Source organism: Erithacus rubecula, assembly GCF_903797595.1.
Source record: "Erithacus rubecula genome assembly, chromosome: 5".
In the NCBI taxonomy this organism is placed as follows: Eukaryota; Metazoa; Chordata; class Aves; order Passeriformes; family Muscicapidae; genus Erithacus; species Erithacus rubecula.
Genome location: NC_136687.1, coordinates 67,917,938 through 67,928,381, shown reverse-complemented (window position 1 = coordinate 67,928,381; position 10,444 = coordinate 67,917,938). Strand labels below are relative to the sequence as shown.

The 10,444-nt window shown below is 48.8% G+C and overlaps 1 protein-coding gene across 1 annotated transcript; it reads left to right on the top strand.

Moving 5' to 3' along the window:
- Window positions 1–272: 272 nt before the first annotated feature.
- On the top strand, window positions 273–8,151 carry AREG (amphiregulin). The gene is made up of 6 exons (XM_079306705.1): window positions 273–461; window positions 893–1,069; window positions 3,602–3,785; window positions 4,234–4,392; window positions 5,859–5,961; window positions 6,879–8,151. Exons 1-5 carry the CDS (start codon window positions 419–421, stop codon window positions 5,944–5,946), a joined length of 651 nt encoding a protein of 216 aa, XP_079162831.1. The 5' UTR covers window positions 273–418; the 3' UTR covers window positions 5,947–5,961; window positions 6,879–8,151.
- The last annotated feature ends 2,293 nt before the right edge of the window (window positions 8,152–10,444 follow it).

Here is a 10,444-nt window from a genome sequence, read left to right as displayed (position 1 = left end):
TAACCCGGCGCGCCCCGGCGCAGCGACCCGCGCGGCATCCGGGCTGCCCGGGGAAGCTGTGGGTCCTGGCACTGGCCAAGGCCAGGCTGGACGGGGCTGGGAGCAACTGTGGGTAGTAGAAAGGGGTGGAACGAGGTGGTATTCAATGCGCTTTGCAACAAAAAGCCATGGTGAGACTGTTTCTATCATCCCGGGACTCCGTCACGCGGAGACTGCGGGATCCCGCACCCGCTGCGCTCCGCCCCGTGACGCAGCTCCACGTCCACGCCCCCAGCTCCAGCCGCCCATAAAGTGGGCGGCGGCGGCGGGCGGCTCCTCATGGAGCGCTGCGCGCCGCCCGCACCTGTTGCGCTACGGCGACTCCTTGCCCCGTTCGTTCTCTCCGTGTCTCTAGTCGCCACCCGCCCCGGGACGGACAATGCGGGCCATGGTGCTGATGGCCGCGCTGGCCGTGCTGGCAGGTGAGTGCGGAATGGGATGGGACGGGACCGGATGGGGAGATCGGGACTCGGGAGGGCTCGCGCCTGAGGGGGCTCGCGCCTGAGGCGGGCCGGCGGGGGCTCGCGCCTGAGAGGGCTCGCGCCTGAGGGGGCTCGCGCCTGAGGCGGGCCGGGGGGGGGCTCGCGCCTGAGGGGGCTCGCGCCTGAGGGGGCTCGCGCCTGAGGCGGGCCGGCGGGGGCTCGCGCCTGAGGGGGCTCGCGCCTGAGGCGGGCCGGCGGGGGCTCGCGCCTGAGGGGGCTCGCGCCTGAGGCGGGCCGGCGGGGGCTCGCGCCTGAGGCGGCCGTTGGCGGGAAGGCGCTGAGGCGACTGAGGGGACCCGTGGCGCCGCTCGGCCACGACCCTTTCCTTCTTTCTGTGCCCGGCTCACGGCCCCGTTTCCCCTCCCTCAAAGCGAACCGTGCGGCCGCCGGGTCCTCGCCCAATGCCACGGAGCTGCAGCGGCACGAGGAGCGGGAGCCCGGGAGCCGTGAGGGCGAGCCCGTGCCGAGTCCTGAGTACGAGGAGGATGAGGAGGAGTATGAGGAGGCGCCGCCCGTCCACCAGTACATCGTGGACGACTTGATCCGAGGTGAGTCGGCGGCGCTGGAGCTGGCATCTCGCAACTTGCGAGTTCCGACTTATGCCTTTTCTTTCTTGTAAACGCTGCTATGCTTAGCTCGTGGAGTATGGAGCAAAAACGTGCTTGTGCTTGAAGCTGCTGCTTTGGAAATAGCTGTCAGGGGTGGAAACCAGGCGTGATTACGCCCAGGGTGCGTGGAAGCTACTGGAGGCTAGCTGGTAGCTTACTGTGTGTGGCTTTTTCTGCTGTGGTCATAGCCTGCTTAGTGTAGAAGCATCAGTGAAGTTTACAGGTGCTGCTTGGCCCTAGAGGTTTGTTTTACATCAAATTGTCTGTCTTGCTCCAAGAATTTTCGGTGTATTTTCTGATGGTGACTTATTTGGATTGGAGCCAACTGAAATTTTCTTGGGAAAGAAGACACTTAAGTCCCTTAAGTGGCCACAGGAAAGTCTGTTAAGCATCTTTAGGGCAATGCTTCACTCTCAATAGCTGTTGTGTGTATTTATTGTAATTTGCCCACTTGCTGAGCTGTAAGTAGATCTGAGCAGTCTGCCTTGGTGTGGGAATGGGAGTATTTTGTTGGTTCTGGGCTAAGTGTAGTTGCAGTACAAGCCAGGTATCTACCAGAGATTTCAGCCTCAGTAGGTGTGAGTAGGCTGGCCCTGTTGCCTCCAGGGTGGATCTGACTACTGATTTTCCTGCAGAAGCACCCTGAGACTTGAATGTGGCTGAAGGACCTCTCAAATGAAGTGGGACCACACTCTGTGTGGTGACTCGAGGGAAATGGTGGACTTGTGCTTGAGTTCTCCGTGAAGATGTGTGGGGGAAACGCGCCTGTTGGTGTTATTGAGCAGTTTAGCCTGTAAAACTACTGGCTTGGTGACTGCACAGAAACCAGGCTTGTTACCTAAGGTGGTTGGTTTGTAGACCAGCTCTTCTGCTTGGCATGAGGTTTATCTGTAGATAAACCTTGAAGCTGTTGTGATTCAGCTGTGGATGGCTTTCCTGGCCATGCAGCCTGCAGACAGGGACACAGAGATCAAGCTGACAAGCCGAGCCTGGGAGAGGGAGTGAGGGAGGGAGGGAAGCGGCCTCAGTTATGAAAGCGCGAACCTAAAGATCAAGTCGGACAGGACGGAACAGGGGCCTTTGACTGTCAGGAGCGAGCTCACACTTCCAGGCACAGGAAACCTTGCTGCAGGAACCGTGAACCTCCTTTACATATTAATATAGCTCATACTATTTTAATCAGACTTCTGGTTGCTGAAGGCATTTTTGCTTTTAAGTAACTTCAAGCCAGGCTTGTTGCTCTGGAAGTGAAAATGATCAGCTGTCTAGACAACAGTGAACTACACCTTGTTTCTTTGTATGGGCTCTTGGCACCAGAAATACAGGGCTAGGAAGTAGTTAGATCCAGTTGTGTCTTATTGTGGTGATTGCCTGTATGCATAGAACTGTGGGTAAAATATTAATCATTCAAGAATGGTTTTCATTAGGTCTTCAGAGCACAAGAGTGAAACTGAAGCTTGTTGTGAATAGCTCTGCTGTTTGTTAGGGCCTATTTAAATCCCTGGGGTAACTGTTACTCCTGAGCAGCAGGCTTGCACTGCCAGGGCCTGTGTTAGGGCTAGGAGTGCAGAGAGCAGGTTCTTGCAAAGACTTTGTGCCAAAGTAGTCCCAGCTAGCACTACTGAACTTTGATTGCTGCATGGGGCAGCTCTGGAGCTTCTGACTCTTAGTCAGTGGCTGGTTTGTTTTCCTCAGCGAAAGGAACATGATTGCCCTTGCTGAAATCCAAGGGCTACCAAGTCACCAGGATTTTAAACCACACTCTTCTAGAGGTTTGTCTTAATTGAGATAATGAGGGGCAGCAGTGAGTGGCAGAATAAATAGTCTGACTGTCACAGACTGGTGCCTTCACTCCTTCCCTGCGCTCAGCATCTCTCACAAAGTAGAACTGGGAAGGAGCTCTCTGCTTCTGAAGACAGCTCTGCAGGTTGTCTAGGAGAAACAAGTATGCCAACCGGGATAGCAAGCTGCTTTGCCTCGGCAAGTGCCCAGGACTAGCTACAGTGCCTTTCATCACTGATGCAAATGGGGAGCTTAGAGACACGGAGCTGTTAGCCTTGTATCCGAGCCCATATGAACTAGAGGATGGCTTGGCTCAGCCCTGTTCTTCACAGGCCTTTGCTTGAAGCTGTGCTGCTGCACTCAATATATTGCGCTCTGAAATGCTGCAGTCCTGCATCTCTGCCGCTCTTCATCTTTGGTGGCTCTTGGCTCATCTGCTCCTGCTGCCTCTGGTCTGCATGGCACAGGACTGAAGGGTAGCAGAGTTGTGCTTTAATGAGTTGCTGAGCTTGCTGCCTTTGTGCTGGGTGTGAGGTGCCCAGCAGCATTCTCACTTGCATCCTGTGCTTCCTGGTTGCAGATTCTCCTGCGGTGATGGTCCTCCTTGCTCTCAACAAACTCTTTAATTCAACTTATTCAGAATCGTGCTTTCTAGCACTTTTATATCAAGTCATCGTGTCCTTTTTTCAGTTGAACCTGTGGTTAAACCCAAGCCAGCGAAGAGGGGGGGAGAGAAGAATGCTGGCAAATCAAGAAGGAAGAAAAACAAAGGGAAAAACAAGAAGAAAGGGACTCCCTGTGAAATGGAATACAAAAACTTTTGCATCCATGGAGAATGCATATACCTCGAACACCTCCAGATGGTGACCTGCAAGTAAGTTACTTGTGCCTTTGGAGTTAGGTGTCATTGCCATGAGCCAGTGGCATATGAGGGCTCAGAGGAAAAATCAGTGTTAACTTGGTACAGGTCCATCTCCTGCCATATTTTGACTGAGAATCTCTGCCATGTAACTTAAGTGATGATGGAATCTGAGATGCATAACAAGCCACTGAACTCATCAGTTGGTCATAAACACAAACCAAAAGAATGAAAAGGCGTGTCTTTCTGGAACATCACACCCAAACTAATCTCGACTTGTTGAAATGCTGACAAACCTTGTGCTAGAGCAGTGACTGCATTTCATGAACATGCTCTGAAGTGAGCATCTTGAGATTCATGGGAAACTCGGAAGATGTCTAAGTCAGGTCTGAGTATGTGTGGGTGTCCTTGGCTCCAGACAGCGCAAGAGCTGATAAGAACTTGTGTTAATATTTACTTGCAGGTGTCATCAGGATTTTTTTGGTGAGCGCTGTGGTGAACAGTTCATGAAGACTCAAAGGAAGAATGATGTGGCAGACTACTCAAAGACTGTGTTGGTAGTGGTAGCTGTCCTGCTCTCGAGTGTCAGCTTCATTACTGTACTTATCATTGTGATAGTGCAGTAAGTATTATCCTCTTTGGTGTCTGTCCTCCTTAAGGCTGAGCCTGTGCCCAATAACCCCAGAATGTACATGGCCCATCTGAGTTACTTTTGTGAAAAGCATCTGCCAAGGATGGGTTCTTATCCCAGCCTGGATATATCTGAAGGGTAGAAGCAAGGTCTGTGACCCTTATATTGTCAGCCTAGAGCCTTTCTGCTCTTGCTACTACCAGGGTAGTCAGGGTGCTGCAGAACATAAGCAGGAAGCCCAAGAGGAGCTTGAATGCTGAGGCAGCAGTGCCTTCCCTAATCCTTGTGGAGAAACCTGCAAGCAGCAGTGCAATAGCCTCCTGCATGGCTGTTATCCAGCAGCTGCATACACACGTGGAGGGTGGGAAATGCTGCTCTCAGTCTGTTTGTAAATGGATGTTGCTGGGCTTAAATGCTTGCACTTTGAGGGAAAGCAAATGGAGAGACAAATGCTGCTGCTCCCAAATTCTGCTTGCTGTTAGTATGAAGGGAACACTATTTCAGCTGAACCAGCTGCTGCAGTTCAGTGTGGTGGGTTGTCAGAATCTGGAGTCCGGTTGAGAATAAATTCAAAGAGCTTTTCTGGGTACAGGTTTCAAACCATGTAACAAATGGAACATCGGAACAGTCCTGCGGTTTTGTCACTGCAGCCCTAACACTGTAGGGCTTGGGATGTTGTGGAAATGCCAAGGTTCCAGTCTAATTTTAGATCTTGATGCAGTACGTCTTCTGAATTGGGTACGTGCTGTACCTTTTCCTGCAATTCAGGAAACAAGGGACGCCTTTGTCATATCAGTGTTGCTTCATATTTAACTCTGAACTTGAAGAATGCGGGGATGAGCACTTGTTCCCTGAACACTGCCTCATTCTGTGCTGCTAGGGGAGATAACCAGTTCTGTAGGGCTCTAAGAGCAAATGAAGTGCATTTGCTTCATGTTCTGAACTCTCACAAGGTGGGAGCATGTGAATCTGTACCCTGAGAAGCTGCTTGGAATAACACTAGAGAAATTGAGAGGAAATCAGTAAGGGGCTTCCTTATGTGTTCAAGGGACAGGGACTAGATTTGAAGCCTGCAGGGCTCTGCTGTGAAGAGGAGTAAGACAGTGTGGGCTCTGCAGCTATAAGCTAAAGCCACTAGGAAATCTGCCACCTAGAAAATCTGCTGGTGCTTTGCTCAGTCCCAGCAATAACCTTTCTTCATCCTCCTCCCTAATCTGGTTTAAGTCCAGAAGCTCCATCTCTGTGAGGTGCAAGTGTTCACGTCTAGTTCAGGGGTTCCTCAGTTTTATCAGAAGATATTGCTGCTGAATGCTAAAAACTGTCTTGCTTGAAACTGCCTGGAGTTGCTTGAGGATTCAAAGAACATGAATCTAAATGCTACAGAGGATGGGGAGGCTGGTGACAACAGGATGTGCATCGGTGTTCAAAATTATCTCTAACGTGCTGTAATTCCACAGGGTCAGGAAAAAGTGTCCTCAGTACGAAGAGAAAGAAGAAAGGAAAAAACTCCGACAAGAAAATAGAAATGGCCATGTTGGTGTGTAAATGGGGAGAAAGCAGGTATGAATGCTCACTTGAAACACCTTTCAGTCCTTCCAGGCTGTGTGGGAATTGCATGCTTCTTTTGCCAAGCTAGTGTTTGCTTTTAATGCTCTGAGCGTCTTGAAACACGTGGGTTATATCTGAGCAGCTGGCTTGGTTTTCTGGTTTCTCAAACCACCTTGAGTTGTACAAGTTCTTCAACATCTGTTAAATTTCTGGCTGTGTTAAGGACCAAGTGAGGATGGGAAGCTGTACTGAGATAAGTGGAGCTATGAAGAATAAGTCCTGAATATCTGGACACAGGCAAATGTAGTGCAGGAAACAGTGGTAGTCATGGAAGATGGTGCCACAGCATCATCCCCTCTTAGAAGAAAAGTGCTGAGCATTTTCCTGTATTTGCTGCAAGGAGAATTTGAGGAAGTTTCTGGTGCTCAGAAGCTGTGGACCAAAAGAAAACTGTGGATTCTGTGAACACCACAGATAGCCTCTCAGTCAAGCTTGCAACTGTCACAGCAGCTGAGGCCCAAAGCTCCCTGGCATAGGTGGATTGCTTCTGGGAGTCATCTCATGGATTTTACTCAGCAGGAAAGTTGTTCTCTGAGGCCAAGTGTAACAGCAGACTCAAGCACCATTACTGAAAGGCAGCTACACTACAAGCTGAGGAGGAAGCCATAAAAGATAGTCCTGGCAAATTCTGGCAGAACTGTGAAGTTTTGCTTTGCCACATGTCAGCTCTAGTTATTTTCTGGCTTTGCCCAGTGACAAGTGGAGGGTTTTGCTCAAAGCTTACTTGAAGCTGGAGAGTATCTGCCAGAGTGTCCTCAGATGTGTGCACATCCTTAACCTGCCTGCCTTGCTCATTGGTCTGCCACGGTGCTAGCACAGGGTGCTTGTGTCTGGGGTGGTGATTAACGTGCCTGGTCTGCCCATTACAGAGCAATTCTGAAGTGGCCATGGCCAAGCTGCGGGGGGGTACCTCTGGCTACCTGACACATCCACCTGGACACTGTGGGCTGCAGCTGTTGCCACTAAGCCCTGATTCATCAAGAGCGAGGCTGCTGCAAGGAGATGTCAACAGGCCACTTGCTGCTGAATCACTTGCTGAGGAGACCAGTTATCACTGCATCTTGGCACAACCATGTGGAAGGAGCTGGCTCGTTGGGGGACAGGACCTCTTGTCAAGACCTGCTAGAGACTACTGCTACTGAGCCTTCTCTCTGTGCTAGAGCTCCAGTCTCGCTTATTGTGTGGATGGACTTTGTTCTCTTAGCAAGTTTCCTTTGGCAGCTCTAACTCTAAGGGCGAGAGCCTGTTGCTGCTTTCAGCAGTGGATGGAAGGGAGAAAATTCCCTTCCTTCCCTCTACCAAAGTGAAAAAGGGATGAGGTTGGGATGGCTTCTCTCCCTAGACCTCAGTGGATGAAAAACCTAATTGTGTTGTCACTGTGCTCCCTATCCTTATTGGCTTCCAAGAGCTTCATCTGTAGTTGTGACTTGCAGGGTGTTGGTGACAGATGTTTGTCAGCCACACCTGGGTTGTGTTACTGTGTGTGTGGAAGGGATCCCTCCGAGTTCTGCAGGACTCGTGGTGTGAGTGGAGCTGTTCATTTGCATGTGTGCTGGCCTGAGTTAAAATTAGTCTCCTCAGGATGCTGAGACAGATGCAAGACCTGAAGCTTTGCATCTAAAGGAAAAGATTCATGCTCAAACCTACTGATAAGGCTGGACCCATCTCTTGTAAACACAAAACTACTTCTGTTAAACAGATACTTGTTACTGCTTTAAGCAGTGCTTAAATACAAAAGACTTCACATCAGATCCCATCACTTGAACTTGACCAAGAACCTGTTCCTTTGAAGAATTTAATTCAGGCACTGATGCTTTGCATTCAGTGGTCTCTTGTGCTCTACCTTCAGGTGCAACAAACTCATCTTACCTCAATCTTCTCTGACCCAGGTGTCCTTGGTTTCTTAACTGTCCATGCAGTCTTGAGCACAGAGGATTATTTGAGTTCAGTTTCTTCTTGGAAGAGTAATTGTGTTCTGTGTTAACAGACCACAATTCTTCTGGTAGCAGAGAAACACCATTAATTGCCAAGTTGTATCTTTTGTAAACGTGTAAATGTGTAAATATTTATTAATGTATTTAATATTTAATGTTTCCATAACAAACTTATTTATTTTATAATTAAACTTTTTACATAACCTAATCATGGTAAGATTTTTTTTCTTGCTCTCAGGAGTACATGTAAACACTTGAAATTAGAGCTTGGTTTCTCCTCAAAGCAAGAATTTCAACACTTGGGAGCACCAAGTACTGCTATGAAGAACTGCAGCCGTGTGTCAGGCATGGGCTTGGTGCTCTTACAAGAGTGCGAGCTGTTTGTAAACAAAATGTACAAATGCAAGTACCTGTTTGGGTGAGAAATCCATTTCATTCAGCTACAAGGGATCCTCTAGTTCCTGAATTAGGGAGAGGCTAAGTCAGTCATCTCATGGGCAGTGAAACTTCAGATGTTGTAGCCCTTTGCACTTGAGTCAGGAGTTGGAATATTGAACAGCAAGAGTCTTTCATCTCTGTGCAGTTGGAGACAATGTGGACAGCAGCTTGAAACCTGGTCTTAAATGAATGAGGAAAAGCAGCATAGCCTCAGGCCTAAGCAGAAAGAGAGCCTTGGCCTCCACTGTCCAATTGGAATTTCTTTTCCTTGGTATTTAGTAGGCCATCTCTGTGCTCATGTTCCCTCAAAGCACTTCCAGCAGTGAGCTGGGCTCTAATTTCTGAGTTGCCTGAGAGTTTCAAGTTTCAAGGCTTTATATGGTTAAAAAGAAGAGGATGGAGAGGATGGTTTTGAGGCCCTTTTTTCATCAGCATCTTCAAGAGGTGTTGGTGGCTGGGGCTTAGCTTGAAGCAGAGCTGAAAAAACACCCCAGCTATTGGTTTTAATTAGGATGCAGGTTGTGTATCCAGTGTAGGGCTAGAGCTTAGTGCTGCCTGGAGTTGCTGAGATGCCTTGGCCTCCTGACTTGACCAGGGAGTTCCCAGGCTCTGAGAGCAGCCTGTATGGTATGTAGCTGAGGTACAGGTAAGGTATTGCAACATCTCTTGGGAAGATTGCAAGACTTCATTCCAGGGAACTTGCTTCATTACCAAAGTAAACAGCATTTCTCCAAGTGGCTTTTCCACAGACATTTGCTATTAGAGCTCTGGCAAGAAAAGCTGTTTCTGTCAGTCCTGCCAAGATTTTTTTGCTTTGGAGTAAATAAGTTTGATCTCAGTGGTAACCAAGCCATGGCCTAGTGAGACTGGGGATGGATTATAGCTCCCTTTTAAAAGCAATTAGACCCTTTTCCAGAAACTTTTCTCTCTCTAGGCTGCATTTTGGGGGAAGTAACAAGTTTTTTATTTGTTAGGCTAAGCCAACACTAGCATGGTAAACAGCTGTTCTCTCTCTTCCCTCCTCAGCTTCTAAGCCTGACAAGAGTGAAGCTACCAGTGTCAATTGTAGATTGCATCTGTTGAGTGCTTTTAATACCCTGATTTACTAAATGGGCTGGGAAGTATTTTCCAATGATAAGGTGTGAGGAACTGGAGAGGCAACAGTGGAGGGCAGACTTCATAGGAGACTTGCTCTTCTCTAGGGATTTAGGTTACAGCCAGGTTTTCTGAGAGGTGGTGTGACCAGCAGCTCTACTGCAGAGCTCTTCTTTGTGCTTTGCTTCTGGGCAGTCACATCCAGCACTGCTACAGCTCTTGCTACCAGAGCTTGGCTGTGCCTAGGAAGTGATGCTGTCTCAAGCAGGGCAGGGAACTGCCAGTGTTCCCTGTAATGGTTTGTTTAGCACTTGGAACTGTTTGCTGTCTTTGGGAAATTGAGTGCAGGGAGCTGAGGACAAATCTCCCTCTTCATGAATGGCATAGGTAATTATAAATCCAGAATTGATTTATATAAGACAGTAAAAATTCCCTTCATGATGCTTTAATCAATTACAAGTTCTAGCAAGTGGTAATGTATTTTTTTCTACCATAGCCCTGGCTAATAACAGCCTGCTCCAAGCTTCTGAACAGTGTGATGCACAAGCTCTGTCTAGACCTAAGTGTCCAGGTTGCTTAAAAAAACCCACAATAGATGGGTGGAACTGTGTGTCTAGAAGTCTCTTGCTGTCCAAGGATGCTGTGCTTGTGTGACAAGAAAATCTGATTTGCTGCAAGGCAAGGGCCAAGATAATTTTTATTGTTGATCCTGCACAGCCAGGTCTGCTCTTCAGGATGTACATCATCTGCCTTTTGACTTTCTCCCCTCACCAGGAAGTTGCCTTGGTTTCACTGAGGATGCCTGGATTTCTGGTCACATGCCCTATTAATAAGTTATGCCTGCAGGTTTTTCTTGAGCTTCCATGGACAATGCTTTGAGAGGAGAGCATCTGTGCCCTGTTCATTTGTAGCTGCTTCAGCTGAGACCTGAGGGAGGAGCCTCATGTGCTTGCACAATTTTCTGCACA

Bases quoted from the DNA above. Each gene is read 5' to 3' on its own strand.
- AREG (XM_079306705.1), top strand. From the start codon at position 419: ATGCGGGCCATGGTGCTGATGGCCGCGCTGGCCGTGCTGGCAG. The intron at 462-892 runs GTGAGTGCGGAA...CCTCCCTCAAAG, and splicing joins CGCGCTGGCCGTGCTGGCAG to CGAACCGTGCGGCCGCCGGG. The intron at 4,393-5,858 runs GTAAGTATTATC...GTAATTCCACAG, and splicing joins CTTATCATTGTGATAGTGCA to GGTCAGGAAAAAGTGTCCTC.